The sequence below is a fragment of the Maylandia zebra genome, linkage group LG1, assembly GCF_041146795.1.
Source record: "Maylandia zebra isolate NMK-2024a linkage group LG1, Mzebra_GT3a, whole genome shotgun sequence".
NCBI lineage: Eukaryota > Metazoa > Chordata > Actinopteri > Cichliformes > Cichlidae > Maylandia > Maylandia zebra.
Genome location: NC_135167.1, coordinates 19,150,345 through 19,168,167, shown reverse-complemented (window position 1 = coordinate 19,168,167; position 17,823 = coordinate 19,150,345). Strand labels below are relative to the sequence as shown.

General features: G+C 41.0%; 1 protein-coding gene across 1 annotated transcript in view; it reads right to left on the bottom strand.

Annotated features, from left to right (window-relative positions):
* Window positions 1–639: 639 nt before the first annotated feature.
* The window catches only part of phlpp2 (PH domain and leucine rich repeat protein phosphatase 2), a 40,965-nt gene continuing 23,781 nt past the window's right edge, over window positions 640–17,823 (bottom strand). Inside the window, exons 8-19 of the mRNA XM_004543104.3 lie at window positions 17,372–17,602; window positions 14,003–14,205; window positions 13,784–13,844; window positions 13,033–13,128; window positions 12,340–12,495; window positions 9,800–10,000; window positions 9,391–9,553; window positions 9,179–9,309; window positions 8,962–9,075; window positions 8,063–8,257; window positions 7,721–7,952; window positions 640–7,571 (exon numbers count right to left, since the gene is read on the bottom strand). Coding sequence (XP_004543161.2) covers window positions 6,282–7,571; window positions 7,721–7,952; window positions 8,063–8,257; window positions 8,962–9,075; window positions 9,179–9,309; window positions 9,391–9,553; window positions 9,800–10,000; window positions 12,340–12,495; window positions 13,033–13,128; window positions 13,784–13,844; window positions 14,003–14,205; window positions 17,372–17,602 — 3,073 coding nt within the window. The 3' untranslated portion in view covers window positions 640–6,281. The remainder of the gene's footprint in view (window positions 7,572–7,720; window positions 7,953–8,062; window positions 8,258–8,961; window positions 9,076–9,178; window positions 9,310–9,390; window positions 9,554–9,799; window positions 10,001–12,339; window positions 12,496–13,032; window positions 13,129–13,783; window positions 13,845–14,002; window positions 14,206–17,371; window positions 17,603–17,823) is intronic.

The window sequence follows — 17,823 nt, the reverse complement described above, 5'->3', positions numbered from 1 at the left end:
GTCTTTGACATTTTAAAAGGAAATGGAGTTGAGTGTCACATGGTTTCTTGTTATAGTTTTAAAGCTTTTCTGATGGCTTTGGGGTTTTTTTTTTCCCTTTTCTTTTAACTTAATGTGTTGATTTAAAACACACACACACACACATAAGTCTGAGAAAGACACACACTCTGTTCTTCTTATAGCACTCACAAGAGATATACTTATTTTTAATTAAAATTTATTCTCAGAATTTGTCAACCACTTTACCTGAGCTTAGGATAACTCATAACTCTGAGCTTCACCAACAGATGGGATCTACTGTGATTAGGAATTTACAAAGTTAAAACATTACATATAATTCCACAGCAGCGGTCACTGTTTCTTCTCATTTATTTTCTTGATCTGAGTATTGAACAGGACAACACATCAGCGATAACCGCATAACCTGCCCTTTTGGGCATGGATTAAGGGGTGAGATTACATATAAAAAATGCAAGGATGCTAATAATTCTAAGAATGTAAGAAATTTTAAAGTGATTTTGTTTTTTATTGGGTTGAAATAAACACCCTGAACTGGATACGTGGAAGACGATGGATGGATGGGTTGATATAACCGTTAATAATGATAAGTAAAGTTGACACTGGACAAAAACAAAAAAATTCACAGTAAAAAGTTTTATTGCTACTTGGCTTAAAGTTAAAAACAAAACAAAAACCAGCCTGTCTGCTGAAAACTAATGATAGCAGCATTTAAAATAAAATAACCACCTTCCACTCTCAGTGTTCAAGAATATACAATTCTTTCTGACAAACCACAAAAGTGCCCATTGTTAGTTCTTTTCCTAAATAATTAATCTTCTTAATGATTCTTAAAAAAAACTAAATTTGTAGCAGTAATCTGCATGCTCGAATAAAAACCTAAAAATATCGGATATGCTCCCTTTTGTACAAATAAATCACATTTTGTATGTATTCTATGTTTTTTTCCCTGTAGCCTTATATTTAGAGCATGCTTTCAACAATAAATACAGTTATAGTACCATCAATAGTACCATAATGGGTGACAGATTTCTTTATAAGCCCAATGACTTTAAATTCTGTAGCAAAAAAGGGAAATATTAATTTGCATGAAAAAAAAAGTACAAAAATAAACATCACTTTCTTGGCATTCAGGAAAAGAAATATTCAAGCATTTCTTGAAAACAATATGCATAAAGGAATAGTGAGATTAAACAATGGCTACTTTGGTCACATTTTAAACAAATGGAGCATCTCTGATCGGTTTCATTCACCATATTCACACAGAATTACAGTCGATCCATTGTTTCACACAGACATGCATACACTTACAGCACGTGTGCGCTAAAGCTTTTATCTACACACAAACACAGACATTTTGCAACACAGATGCACAGGGAGCTTGTTATGATGTGCAAAGAGAAATTATACCGAATAGTTAACAAAAGAAGAAGGTTAAAATAAAAACACTGAAATTGCAGCCTAACAAATCCACTTACCCTCTACTTTGTGTACAAATGCATTTAACTGCATGAGTATTGAGCTCGCGAGCCCCTTCCACTAAAGAATTAAAGGGAATATTTTAAGCCAATGCAATGTACCCCTCCATCTTCCCTCTGTGCATACAATCTGCTTATGTACATGCACACTGATTACCGATGGATCATTATCCAAATGTACTTCTATTTTGTGAGTATATTATACCGGACAGAGGGTGAATACATGGTATCAACCAAAAGACAGACTGAACGCATGAATGTACAACAACGGTACAAATGTTATAAAGCAAAAGGAGCCAGTTAGTTTAAAGAGCACTAAATATAGCAATGCAGTACAGTCCCAGCCTGACATGGCAGCTGGGGGCAAACTCATAAAACCACACTGCCAAAGTGCCAAAGGGACATAAAAAAAAAGCAACACAATGCAAATTACAAACACAACCTCCACAAACATTATACACACACACCAGCCAATATTCATTATCAGACATATTGAAACATGAGTCGTATAGTTAAAGGTGATGGGAAATTGACGCTCTGATATACAGGTATATATGTACACTTTGCATATTTTACAAGGGATTTTACCACTGTGGGATATGAAACCTTATAGAAAGTTCAGTTTCTCCTCTCCAGACTTCATTAACATTTCAGATATGTATCAGTAACATTCACAATCATAGGCTAGCTTAGCTCTCCACGTGGCATTTACACCTGCAGTGCCCGTCAGTGTTCCACTGCCAGTAATCCAGATGTGTGGCACTATGTGTGGGCTCCAATTGTGGAGGTCTAGGCACAGACAGAACCACAGAGTCCAATGTGTTTGGCATGTCAGACCCAGCAAGGACTGATCAATAAAGTGACAGGAATAAAATGATTATCTTTATCACAAAACTGGATTTGCTATTTGTAATTTTAGATATTTTTTAAAAAAGCATTTGGGAGTTAAAATTAGTTCTTGAATTCTGAAAAAGCAGAATACGGACAGTACCGATGCATCTAAATATGATCTCAGACTCCTACATGTGGATAATAACTGTATGTCCTGATTTTCATTAACTTATATTTACACAGAGTAAAAGCAATGCAGGAAGATAGTGTTAGTTTATGTAGTTTTGTGGTGTTAATTTAAAATATTTAAATATAAGTTAAGATAGTAACAAAACTCTAAGTGGTGACAAACAAAAATACTTTGAATGAAAAAAATATCTTTGTGATGTTAATAAGACTTAAAAATATTGTAAATTAACTTTATTGTCAGTGTCGTCATAGACAAAAGATGATGCACTTGGCTGAGGGAAGCCACAATAACCTCAGAACACTATGCTAAAAAAAAATTATATAATAAAATTAAATATACATAACTCTGGATATTACTATTATATTCTATGTACAAGGTGCTTTTGACAGTGTATATTCTTTTCAGGAGATAAAACAAGGAGGAATTCATACCCACACAGCATTTAAGGCATCATCACTGACTTCTCACTCGTTCACATGGAGCCAAAGACCTCATTCACAGACAGAACATCAACGGAAAGAAACAAAAAGCTCCTCGCTTCAAAATACTGAGTAGTGTTACATTAAGGCTAAAAGAGAACACTGAAAGGTCTGAATGTACAACGGCTGTGTAGTTCCTTCCAACATGTAGTGGCAACCAGAAAAAATAAAAATCTATTGTAGTAATCACTGACAAGAGCAATTACCCAACTTTGGCCTTCTCTTAGCCACAGCAGCTCTGCAGAGTTGCTTCCTCTTTTGGCACAATGCGGGGAGGTTCAGGACTGGACAATGTGAGGTTTCCAAGGCTGCAGAACATATAACTGACAGTTTAAACAATAATGTATTTTTTCTGTCATATATATGACAATAGAGTTGACTATATATTTAAAAAACATGAATGATGTGCACTGCTGAAGCATTGAGTTAGACCCCCTTTTGCATTCAGAACTGCCTTAATTCTTCATAGCATAGACTCAGCAAGGTGCTTGAAACATTCCTCAGAGATCTTGCTCCACGTTAGCATGATAGCATCATACAGTAGCTGCAGATTTGTCAAGTGCACATGATGTGAACCTCCTGTTCACCACATCCCAAAGCTGCTCCATTAGATTGAGATCTGGTGACTGTGGAGGCCATTTGAGTAAAGTAACTCATTGACATGTTCAAGAAACCAGTTTGAAGGAATTGACGTTATCTTTCTGAAAGCAGCCATCAGAAGATTCGTACAATGTACTCATAAAGGGTTGGACATGGTCAGCAACAAGACTCAGGTAGACTGTGGTGTTTAAACAAATCTCCATGGGTATTAACTATGAAGAAATAATACCTCCCACACCCTTACACCACCAGCAGTAGACTTAACTGTTTATGCGAGGTAGGATGAACCCATCCTTTCATGCCATTTACATCAAATTCTGACACTCCCACTTGAATGTTGCCACAGAAATCAAGACTCATCAAACAAGGCAACGTTTTCCCTTCTTTTGTTGTGCATGTTTGGGGAGCTAACACAACTTGTTCTTAGCTCACAGTAATGTCACCCAAGGTGGATCTTCTTAAAGGTTCAATGTGTCATGCAGTCAGAGGTGCTCTTCTTCATATGTTGGTTGTAATCTGTGGTTATTTGGGGTACTGCTGTTTACCTATAAGCTCAAAGAAGTCTGCCCATTCTCGCCTAACCTCTGACATCAACAAGGAATTTTTCCACAGAGAACTGCCACTCACTGGATATTTTCTCTTTTTCAGACCATTCTCTATAAACTTTAAAGGTGGCTGTCTGGGAAAATCTCAAATCAGCAGTTTCTGGAATATTCGTACCATCCCGTCTGGCACCAACAGCAACACTGCATTTAAAGTCACTGAAATGACCTTTCTTCCCCGATTCTGATGCTCGCTTTAAACTTAAGCAGGTCGTCTTGATGAGGTCGACACATCTAAATGCTTTGAGTTGCTGCCATGTGATTGGCTAGTTAGATATTTTTGTTAATGAACAGCTGAATAGGTGTACCTAACAAAGTGTCCAGTGGTTGTACTTATTCTTAATGGAAGGGACTGAAATAGTGCATTCTTATTTGGGCACCTTTTACTGCTGCGACACTCATAATATTTGTACATTAACTGTGTGTAGCCGCAACTAAAGTAGCCATATGATTACAAAGGCGTGTGGACATAAATGTGCCCAAGTAAAAAGCTACATCAAGCTCTTCCTTTTGTGATATGTCATCAATACACAGGCAGCAAATCTCAATGTTTTTATGTTTTTAGTAAAACATACAGGTGCTGTAACTTGTTCCTTCACCAAGTCAATTTATTCTACCGAGAAAGCTAATTAAATGATATGCCAATGCTTTTAATGTAGTTTTTCAGATAACACAGTGATAAGGCAGTCCTTCCTGCATTTTGTTTTTGTCAGTTGCACACATATCTATGGTGTATAATAGATGACTGAAAAAAATGCAAGAGAATAGGGTTTCAGTTCTCTTAAGGGTCTAAACACCACACGCCAAACCTCACCTGGATGTATGTGTAGTGCATTATAGAGGTAAGATTTAAAACATTTTGCAAAGTAAAAACATCAATAATGAAATCTGCCTCAAGGGACAGGATGGACTGATGGTGTCAAATTTTAAAAAGCAGAAGCAGAAGCAGCCTCCAAAATTCAGATATACTAAAATGTAAGTACCAGAGGGGATATTTTCACACATGCAGTACAAATCCTGATTTTATATCTCTTGGCCTTACAATATGTAATACTTCAGTTTTGTGTCTTAGCTCATTTGTCCAGTCCACTATCCAGTGACCACAAAACTGACTAAATTCAAATGAATCTTTTATCTTCCTATGAATGTTTTAAGGAGCTCATTCTATAATGCACTGTCACAGAATATACTGCAGTAACAGTTGTTAACCTCTACTAATTGCCTCTTGCTTTAGAACTAAATGACTTTGATATTGCATTGCTCTACATAGAAAAAATATTCAGTCTTAATGTCAGCAGTGTAAGCACATCACATCGGCCACCCGCTAGATGTGAGTTTGTACTTTACTATGTAGGAGTGATAGACAATTCTTTATATATGGTGTGGAAATGCTAACGATAAAAAACAGACACAATGAAAATGCAGTTGTGTTGTTTTCAGATCTGTGTGTATTATAAGCATTTAGACTCTCTGATTTCCTTCGTAAGCCACAGGTGGAGGAGGAGGAGGAGAGCCGAAGCTGTGCCAGTCCCGGTCTCTTAGAGACACTATCCATCCTGCAAATTCAACTATCAAACTCACGTCTCTGAAACACAGCCAGGATGTAGGGAGCTCTAGGCTGTGTCTTCTGTAGTAGGCACTTTTTCATGTTTCCGTCATAGTACTTCCCTCCAGGATCTGAGAGACAACGGAGCTCCTGGAGAAAAGATCTGACATGATCTCTTGCACACCCTCCAGATTGCTTTGCTTTCCAAGTAAAGGGAAATGCTACTGACGAGTTCAAACACTCGAGGTATCCAATTTCAGGTCAGGCTTGTTCTTTGTCTAATACAGCCAGCTTTCTGTTTCACAATGTTCTGTTACAAACTGAAATCTTTTTTTTTTTTGCCTTTGTTCTCTCAGATACTCAGACCGTACACTTTTTTTGACCTCACGTTAAAAGGCATTATTTAGTGACCATTAAGATGCCACAGGTTTGTCTCGTTCTCACAAAGTATCTGAATGGCAACTTTCACTGGACTTTCCCTCGTGTATGAGAAAACTCTTCTGTCCCAGAATGGCACAATCACAGAAATCCTCCCCCTTAGAGGGCGGTATCATAAACCTCCTGTTGTAGGATAGGAGTCGGGCCTGGACCTGGAACCAGGCTGGGTGGAAATGCTGGGGGGTGTGGATGATCCCACACCGGATCTTTTAAGGAGGAGGGTGTGGTTGGTGCAGAGGGGCCTGAGACTAGAGGGCTCTGGCCTCGTAGCTGCTCCCTGACTTCCTGCTCCAGACTAGGAGGCACAATCAGCTGGTCCTCTGGGTCCTGCTGTGCTGGAGCTGTGAAATAGCCAGACTTTTTCTTGGGAGCCTCTAGGGCAACCTCAATTAGGTTGTGACTGTCTTCAGGGGCTACCACAGAACCATTGGACAACTTCTTCCCAAACAGGCTGGATGTGGAGGGAGATTTCTTAAGGTCAGCAATCTCTCTCCCACATACAGCAAGCAAGCAGCCGTTTGTAGCAGAAACCACCACGCTGTTCTGTCTGCGCATTTTACCACCGGGATGGTCAAAGCCTCGTTTTTCAAAGTCCAAGTCTTTGGAGCTCTCATGGGGCCCCGACCGCAGCTGAAAAGCACAACAGTGAATGTCTACTTCCACTTCTAATTTGCTGCCATTGGAGATGACACCCTCGAGTGGAGCTTCATCATCACTGTCCAAGCCATTGTCCGACTGGTTACTTGAGAATGTGGTGCTGGACGGCTGCTGCTGGAATAGACCTGGGTGGGGTCCGGTCCCACCTGAGCCTGGCACCATGATGCCGCACAGTGTGGTAGCGGGGTGTAGGCTACAGCGTCTCTCTGGGCGGGTCACAGTGCCAGAGGACGGGTGTTCATCTGAAGCGGTGGACCCCGCTTCGCTGCCGATCTCTGAAGCTGATGTCTCACTGCTGAACTCAGTGACAATGCCACTGCTGGAGGAGAGGTTGGTGGCTGGGTCGCTAGGGCCCGGGATCACAGGCGCAGGAACAGGAGCAGGAGCAGGGCCCCGTGGCTCGGTGGTGGTGACCGGCGGCTCACATGTGCAGCTGTCCTCACCAATGTGCAGGGACACCACGACAGCGCCGATGTTGTCCTTGCAACCGTAACTTTGGGCAAGTGAACACAACTTCTTAGCAGCAGCACGGGGATCCCGGACAGCCTGCACGGTGCAAACAGCCTCCTGGTAGGAAACTCGCTCAAACAGGGCTCGATTCCCCAGGATCAAGAACTCATCCTGGGAACAAAGCGGCTCAGTGTGCACCCAGGGCTTTGGAAGCACCCAGGGAGACAGATAAGAGCAGCCCAACAGGCGAGAGCAGCATGTCACTCCACTCACTTTGTTATCCTACAAAACAGAAGCGCCATTAGAACTGCAGCAGAGCGTATAGCCTCATAATGTTTACACAGTGGAATATGACAGAGCATATTAACACTAGATTAGAGGCTATGTGCAATTGCTCCCATTTAACAGCTGAAAACCAACATAGGCATTACCTCTGTAATAATGGCTTTACTGACTTTAACCCGCTCCATTTCCTCAGTGCAGTTCTCCAAACTGTAAACCTTAGAGAGAGGTACAGGTTGTCCATTTCGGCACAGCACGGCTTGGCAGGTACCCACATTGGCCACAGTAAGGCTAAAGGATGCTCCTGGATCTGAAGTCTCATGGTGGATGTAACACAGCAGGCCAGATGCACCCAGCTTCTGACCGGCCATACCAAGTTTCCTGCGCCCCCACCAATCGGCAAACGACAAAAACAAACTCTTACAGTCAGTGAATGCAAGTAAAAGCCAGGTATTGATAATGAAAAACAGTTACACAGAACAACATGTTACCTGTGTGAGGTGAGGAAAGTGTTGCACATATACACACTGTCAACACTAGAGTGCTGCAGCTCCTCGCACAGCACGTCTCCCATAGTGCACTGCAACAGGCGAGGCACTTCCTCGTTGCGGTCTCCGTCAAAGATACCATAGCATGCTTCCACGCTGTCTCTGAAGTGGTCTACAGCCAGCACAGACACACACAACCTGTCCCCAACAAAAGATGCACAATAATAGATTTAGCACATCCATCCACAAAACTTCGCCACGCTGTGTAAAATGTACAGCGCTCAGCATATTTATCACAACACCACTGATAAATCTATGGCAATGAATGAACAGTGTTTGTAATTACCAACATTATTTATTGTTTCTGTAAAAGTTAATCTGTCACTATGTGTTTCTTAAATATGACAGGCGGTCTAAGAAATGATCAAGTACTGAGAATAAAAACAAAGTGTAAAATATTTAAACTGTGCATTTAAATGAGAAGACATTATGTTCAATGTAGAGACTGAGAAATTAACCAGCGGCCTTCAGTTGCCACTGCATTAGAAAATTGCACTGCGTGGGCTTATGGCAGTGCAGTGAAAACAAGGAATCGATGAAAACTGCATCCACACAAAAACAATGTGAAACTCAACAGTGGAAAGAAACAGATGTGCATATTTTAAGATCAAGAAACTGTGCTGTTGCTTGGCTGGGCCCAAACTCTTAAGATGGGCTGAGGCAACAGTGTTATAGTTTCACTGTATGAAAGGTAAATAAATTATAAGCCAACACTATATGAATTATTGTTAAAAATAAATGATTCCAGCAACAGGTAATGATAAAATTGATATAAAAAAAAAAGACAACCCTATAACACAGTTATAGAAGAAAAACACAAAACAGAGAAGATCTGTACACACTTGTTCCTTTGCCCGCTCATTTCAGAGTAGCCATGCTTCCAAGGACTGGAGGCGCTCAGAGAGTCTCCTGCTGTTGTGGTAGATTTCTGGTCTAATTTCAGGGTGGTGATGTGGCTAAAAATAAAAGAGAAAAAAAGAAATACACTAGAGTGCACTGTACACCTTTATTGTGTGCCCCTATGTGACAAGAAGTTCAGTATTGGGTGCTGCGCCTCACCTGAAGAGATTGAGGGTTTTGTGTTCCAGCATCAGGCTGCTGTTGCCTGTCAGGTCCAGCTCTTGTAAAGTGGCAGGCAGGGAATCGGGCAGCTGGATCTCAGTGAGCTCATTGCAGCTTAGATCGACAAGCTAAAGAGATGCAAAACCAGGTGAGCCGAAACACGCTTAAAGTTGATCATGTGACACAAAGAAAACTGCAACGGGCCTGACCTTGATCTCAGGGAGGTTGAGGATCTCTGGAAAGACGCTGATGTGGTTCGAGTGTGCTATGAGGGTGTGCAGTCTCTTACAGCTGGACACAGTGGAGGGTATTGTTTTTAGATTGTTGCCGCTTAAATTTAGCTCCTCCAGCAGTTCCAGCTTACTTAGCTTACTAAAGACACAAACATGAAACAATAACAGCTGGGCTGAAACGGGAAAAACTTACATTGAATTTATAATGCAAGTAATGCTTCAGTAATTATTCTTAATAATAACTTCTTTAACTGCACAGTAACCCTAAAGAAGCACCACACATTTTGTTGATCCTCATAAAGTATTTTGTGGGTGCTTAAAAGGGTTCAATTTGCACCTTGGTTTAAACTAATAGTTAAGACACACAGAAGGCAGGAGAACTCACCTGGCAGGGAATGAGAGTAACTGGTTGTAGGCAATGTGGAGGATCCGCAGGTTCTGGTGTCCGATCAGCAGAGCGCCACAATTCTCGCTCAGGTTGTTCTCCGTCAGGTAGAGCTCCTGGAGTGTGCTGAGGCTCTCCTCTGATTGGCTGCTCGGCGGAATGCTTTCCAAGGCATTGGCTGACACGTTTAAGTATTTCAGGCTGTAAGAGAAGACAAACAGAAAAACAATTAACACAACAGCTCAAGTAATCAGCAGTGCATCTGAGGAACGCACCCACCCATTCAAATCCCGTTTACCGCAGCTGATGTTCAAGCTAAAAGGTTTTGAAGACTGTTGATGGCTGATAAACGGTATCAGTAACATCGCATGATTCTCATATTGAATATACTTGACAGAGTATATTTCAGTGAAAGTGAAGCGAGCTCAGTCTGCTGGTGTTTGGGAGGCCGGGTGCAAATTGAATTTGATTACGACACATTTTCACCCTGTTTGCGATGAAACATGTTTAACTGCAAATTAAATAATATTCCAGGTGGCCTCAGCTTCTGCAGCGAAATGAAGACGACTGAGGCGTCTGAAATCTGCATTTAAAGAATTATAGAGATTTTAGGAGCTTCCATATTTTCTAACATAAAAAGCCTTCTTCTAATTTATTCTTGCGGGTGGAGCATTGATTTGCATTTCATTGACCCTGCGCATTAAAGTGGGCCAGTAATATGAGCTCCAGTGGTTGTTATGTAATTGGTGTCAAGTCATTTTCTGTGTTTATCATGTACTGTAAAGTAATAAAACTTGTCCCTCTGACCCAGTGAGGAGTGAATCTCATCACGCTGTTGTTATAAACCAGCCTCAGACATTACTGGCGTGCACTGACAGCTCTCCAGCTCATACACACCACGATAAAGTTTACAGCTTATTTGGAGGTCTGGCTTTTTTTATGTTTAACATAGTTAAATAAAAAATTAAATGGAGTTGTGTTCAGTTAGTTACTGAGAAACCTAATTAAACTATATACACTGTTTAAAATGCTTTTAATTACAAATGAGTAACATCCGTGAGGTTAAGGTTGTCTCCATAGGAGAAAATCGTCTTGGATCTGGAGACTACTGCATCAAAACCCTTTACCTTCTTAATGAGCACGTGCTCAGAGTACAACAAATGGGATGGATAAGCTAAAATGTGACTCTTTTTGACCTGGTTGCGTATTTCTGGATATTCTGGGTCACTAAGTAGTTGGAGAAAAAACCCATAAAAGGTACGATGGCTTACAAGGAGTTGTTCTATACATTTGGGCCACCTCTGTTACTTTGTTATCGATTTTCAGTGCTGCTTTCATTCTGAACTTTTACAAAAATAAAATACTGGAGGCTGCCAGTGCTACCTGTCAGCCTCCTAGTAGATTATTATGCTATAAATTAGAAAATCCTTGGTAATTTCAGAAAGTTTACCTGAACTTGTGTGACATTTTAAGCAGACACACCTATGGCATGAATTTCAAAATTCTAAGTCGCCTCGTTCTCGAGTTATGGCATGGACAAACTTGGGTGTCCGCACCGCCTGCCCGGGAGGGTGGTGACAATACCCCATCGGTCATTTATGGCTAAGGGATAAAAACATAACTTTATACGCTAAAGTTTGTTTACCAGCAATCAAATTTCTATCATTCTACCAAACCTGAAGAAACACCTACAGCCTACAGAGTAATTTCTTTATTGCCCAGTTCATAACATTTAATAAAGCAATAAAGAAAGATTAGGCCATCTTCTCCTTTATTTCCCAAGGGACGGCCACAGCAGATCGTCAGTTTGATCTGTTACAGATTTTACACTGGATGCCCTTCAAAACACACCCCTCCCATTAATCCAGGCTTGGGACCAGTACCAGGAGTCCAGTAGTTTGTGATCCCCTGAGGCTCTGGTCCCATAACAGGGATCTTTTTTGTGTAAGTCAAATATGTTAGCCACTACACCATGGTATCAAAAATTAAGTAAGTAATAAGTAAGTAGCTAAGTAATAAAAAAAAGATCATTAAATTTAATAAGTTACATTACAGTACATGTTTTGAATAAACGGTTACATTACATTGCATTTTTCAGATGGGTAGCTAGTATTCTGTAACCTATTTTATTTGGAATAAAAATAACCCTCCTAACATCGCTCTCAGGAAACACATAATGCACAAAGTAGTCACTCCCATTACATCTCGGCAATAGAGACAGTAAAGTGCATTAGACCATTTGAACTGCTAATGGGTGTTAAAAGATTTACCACACAGGAAACAGGAGAGAAAATGAATCTCCAGTTATGGTGTGGAATGCTCCACTGATCTTGACCACAATCTCTTCCTATAATCTCCACTTCATTCCCAAAACAATGAGCTGTAGTACAATGACTGTCCACTGCAACACAACAGGGAAGTCACTGCCAATAAAAGTTTCGAAGCAGGCGAGCCAGCTGATAAAGGACACAAATGATAACACGAAAAAGTCAAAAAGGCCACTGAAAAAAGAAGGAGAGAGTACAGCGATTCAGACTTACTTTAAGGCCTTCAGAAACAGACTCTCTGGAAGCTCAGCTAGCATGTTGTGCTGGAGGTCCAGGGCTTCCAGAGGGACATGGTCAAGGAGTTCAGGCACTCTTTGCAAGCGATTGTATCCCGTCAGCAGCTTCCTCAAACTCAAGTTGTTAAGCAGTCTGCTGGAGGCCAGAAGACACATCACAGAGCAAGATCAGGAAAAGAAAAAGCACTTATGAAACTTTGCGGGTGGTGGGTAGCCCTCACCAATCTATCAGTGACCTACTGACCTACAGTTTACCTGCCCATACAAACTAGCACAATCGCTTTTCCCCCAGATACCAGCAACAAAGTTATGAGTGCGTACAAAAGACAGGGGAGCAGCATCCAGTTTTCAAAAGTCTTTTCTGATTCATTCACTGTTGTCTGATACAAATACTAGAGCCTGGCAGTGAATGAGGGTACTCTGAGCCAGGCACTATAAGATGGCCACGTTTTAATGTTGCAGCCAAAACACACAGACACAAGAAAACCTCACACCACATTTTCACTACTGTAAAAAATGGTCTTTATCTGCACCAGCTGGCATTCATGCGAGTAGTTAGAAAGAATGTTTAAAATCATATCTCATTATTAAGGATTTTAGGCAGCTGTTTATTAAACGACAGGCGGAATAAATTCAATTTGTGCAAAAATGTTTAAAAAAGGTTCATAACCTGGAAGGAAGCTCCGACAGGAGGTTACGTGTAATGTCCAGCATCTCAATTTTTCTGCAGTCACACACCCAGTCTGGAAGATACTCCAAGAGGTTCCTGTCTCAACACACACACACACAGAAACACACACACGAACTGAGCAGTTGGTCAGGCCAAACCGATATTCTCCAGGGCTATTTAGCCCTGCAAATGATCTGTACTTTAACAAAAACAATTAGCGCGTGCAGTTGGGGATAGATGTTTGGTAGAAAGAAATTGTGCAGATGTTTCTCACACTGGCAAAAACACAAGACAGCTTATTTAACCACTGGCCTATTTCAAAGTTTGAAAGGTTCGTGACCTTAAAAGAGATTTCTCAGATTTGCGCATCTTTTACTCATTTATCTGTCCAGCTATTATTTAATCCCTACAGGCAAAGTGACTCTAACAGCTGAAAGGATGAGAATATGCTGCAAAGGGGCTTCAGCTGCCTTTGCCGACATGATAAAAAATAAACCAAAGCGATGATTACAATTCCTCCAAGTCCCATAAATTTTCCATAAATATTGTAACTCCAAATCCTTTAACAGTTATATAAGTACACAGAATATGTTTGGAGGTTGTTGGGTGATAATGATCTATTTCAGTATTCATGTTGATTTACAACCACATAAACACTGAGCAGAACTAGATTAATGAGCACAAAGACAAAGATACTATTTTTAGACATCAGCGTCTCTGTAGCCACTTCTTATTCCCAGCCAGAACTCACTGTGATAGGTCCATGTGCGTCAGCTGGTTAGGGACTGGATAGATGTTGACTGTTGTAAGGCCTGTAGGCAGATAAAGGCAGCAATCATCAACCAAACATCTGGACCATTCCTACGTGCACTTACATGATGCATGTAACAGTGGAGGGAAGGGCAGGAACATACAGACAAATAGCCAGTGATGCATTAATAGCAGCTACTTGACGCTCTATTTGACTCACGGTTGCTGCTGGCATGAAGCATGCGCAGTGTGAAACCGCTGAGTGTGAGTGTCCCCAGCTGGTTGCGTTGGCAGTGCAGAGTCTCCAGGTTGCACACAGAGCCGAGGTCTAGCGATTCTAAGCAGTTGTCCCGCAAGTCCAGCTGGGTCACCTGGCTCACTACCTCTAGATTCTCACTTTTCACCCACCGCAATCCATTCAGCCTATATTTAACAGAGAGAACAGAGCACAGAAAAAAGGATTTTGTATGCAAGCGGCATGATTTTTAGGGCTGTCCCAAATCAGTTTATCTTTTAAAATATCATATCACAACCTTTGATGCCGGTAATACGTTTAAAAACACCTTCCTCACATAGTGAAACGAAAAGGAAATACATTCTGATTTCAGGAGTGCACGGTACATCACTGTACTCAGATACATGCTCTTTAGTAGCTCATCCATCTTTCATGAGAGCTGCCAGCATAAATTCACCACAGCTGCACCTTGGTCCTTATAAATATAGCCTGCACACCACAACTTAACTCACAAGGTTGAGAAATTATCTTGCTGTGGTTGGAGGAATGGTTGCCAGCTTAATCTTCGCACCACAAGAAAAATTAGCATGTTTTTTTATCCCAGTTTACCAGCCATGGAGGTCCCCTTGAGCAAGACACCCCACTTGTACGGTGCAGAGTTCTTTCTCACTGTGCTGCCTTGTATAATCATCCCTCTGTTTTCATATAGTTGTGTTTTTCTCTTTGCCCTTTGTCAGTCTCTTGTGCCTTATATCTTTCCATATTCTTTTTATTTATTTTTTTATTCCTCTGGACTTTGTGTTTTCATGTTTTTGATTTTGGTCAATAAAGGCTCATTTTGTTTTCTGCCTCGTCAGGCTCTGCATCTTGCAGTCAGGTCCTCTCTTTGCCGTCCCTCCATATGACATATTGTTTATTTGTGAACTGCTTAGAGGCTGGCATATACAGAGTGGAACAATGTCAGGATAATCAATTCAGGACACTGTCAGAAGTTTCCCTTACTCAGTCAAAAGAGCTTGCAAAGACTACGATGACCTGGATGACTGAGAACCTTCACAGACATATTTTCCCTTACTCACATACTACAGTATATCACACAGCAGGAGATAGTTTACTTCAAATGCATCCTGCTGGAAATGAACTGCGCTTCCAGGATAGAGCACGCAGGAGGTAGGACACATGACACCCACTCACTCGCTTAAATTTATTGGACAATTTCCTGTGCTAGCCTCGCGCAGGCTCAGTCAGCCATGTGATAGGGAGCTGGCAGGTTAAAGGCCACTTAATGTCAGATCCAACTATGTTGATGATTTGCGTTCTCACATTCACAGTACAGGTACAGTGTCATCAAAAGTACCCCCCCCCCCCCCTTCCTTATTGCTTAGTTTTTTAATATTTGCCACACCTACATGTTTCAGATCATCAAACAAATTGTAATATCAGATAAACATAACGCAAGTAAATACAAAGTGCAGTTTTTGAATTAAGATTTCAGATATTAAGGGGAAAAAACTATCCAAACCTACCTCACCCTCTGTGAAAACTAACAAGCACTGAATCATGAATTAAGTGTGATTAACATGATTTTTTCAAAAGATTTTTCTTCAATAGAGTGATTTCTTGATTTCAGACTTCCTGTCTGAGAAGTAGTAGCCTAAAACACCTTAAAAAGCAACATATCATACCATGATGTAAAAATACAGCTTAGATACAAGTCAGTGACATTTATCAGTCTGGAATGTGCTTTAAAGCCATTTTTAAGGGTTTGGGATTCCAGTGAACCACAGTAAGAGCGATTATCCACAAATAGAGAAAACTTGAAAGAGAGATAAACCTTTTCAGGACTGGCCGGCCTACCAAAATTTGCATATCGACGACCCATTCAGGTGGTCACGAAAGAGCCATCTACAGAACTGCAGGTGGCACTTGCTTCGGTTAAGGTCAGAGTCCACGCTTAAACAATAAGAAAGGGACTGGGCAAAACTGCCACCTAAAAACTACACAAAGATTCGGTCTTTGGTCTCACATTTGTCAAAAAACATCTTGATGATCCCCAAGACGTTGGGAAAATATTCTGTGGACTAATGAGAGAAAAGTGGAACTTTTTGGAAGGTTTGAGTCCCGTTACATTTGGCATAAAACTTCTCACAGTGTAACCAGATGGGTTACTCTCCCTGCTCCAACACTCTCTGTCTCTCTCCCTCTCTCTCCCTGCCGATCCAGGTTGCTCCTTTGCCTTTTCTCTGAGCGTGATATCAGGCACCAGGGAATTTTTTTGCGATAACCCAGGCAGCTTTGATCATGTTCTGCAACAGTTACAGGTACTCTAATCTGTGTGTTTGTCCTCCTCTATCCTATCTACCCTACTAGATTAACCACCATGCCACAACAGCATTTTATAAAAAAGAACATCATACCAACAGTGAAACATGGTGGTGGTTGCAACTCTAACTCTGAATGACTCAAAAAAAGAAAGAAAATCAAGGATTGGTGGAGTGGTCTAGTCAAAGTCTGTTTGAGATCATTTAAATGTGATTGAGATGCTTTTACAGGACCGTAAAAAGGCCGGCTGTGATCAAAAAGCCTTCAGTGTGGCTGAATTAAAACAATTCTGCAAAGAAGAGCGGACCAAAATTCCTGTACAGCAATATGAAAGATTAATTGCCACCTACTGCAAATGCTTGGCTGCAGTTCTTGCTGCCAAGAGTGGCACAACCAGTTATTAGGTTTAGGGGGCAATTAATGTTTGACATAAGGTCGAGTAGGTTTGTTTGGCTTGTTTCCCCTAATAACGAAAATCTTAATTTAAAAACTACATTTTGCATTTACTCAGGTTAATTTGTGTATTAATGAAATATGACACGTATGCAAAACAACTAAGAAATCGGGGAGGGAGCAAATATTTTCTTCAGGGCACTGCACGTCTAAAAACGTTTAGTGCTGCAGTGCAGTGAAAAGTACAATTCTGGACAGCTCCCTGGTGTTAAATTGGACACTGCATTTATTCAGAGGAAATGTGCCATCTATGAACATTTGTTAAAGAAATAGGTAAGGCTTAGGTGAATGCAGCCCTGGCTGAAGTTCAGGACATTTAATGGAGAAAGAGACAAAAGAGGAACTTGTAGCTAATTGGCAGCACACAATTATTCTCCACCTGCCACCTCTCTTTGTAGGCACTGAAAGAATGACAGTCATTAGTAGGATCCTTTTAAATATTATATCCTGATCCAGCATTATTCTATTCAATAACATATGGCTGAGCAGAAGACCAAGCAGAGAAGGATATGACAGAGTGGAATGAGTCAAAGGGAAGCGCAGATGCTGAGAGCTGTTTGTTCCTCACTGGCCTCTTACCGGAGGTCAATGTTTTTCAGGTGGCTCATTCTGACCAGAGTGCACAAATCCAGACTCTCCACTCTGTTCCCAGCCATAGCCAGCTTGTCAACTACACTCAATCTCTCCAGCACAGCAGGGACGTGAGAGAAGCTGTTAAAGGAAAGCCCCAGGCTGTTGAGCTGAAACAGGCCACCCATCTCATCAGGCAGGGAGCTGAGGTGGTTTCCATCCAAAGACAGCGTCTGCAGGCTAAGAGAAAGAAAGGGACAAAACAGTCCTTTGCTTTCTTTTACTTTAGAGAGCGGACAAAATATCTGCTCACAACAATTTGTATTTGTAGCCATTATCTATTGCACAGCGACCTAGGAAATGCTGCATGATTTAGCTTTATTTTATCAGAGTGCATAACAAAATGTTCTGTCCTTTTCAACTCCCTTATTCCCTCATTATGTGTATAGTGGATTAAAAGT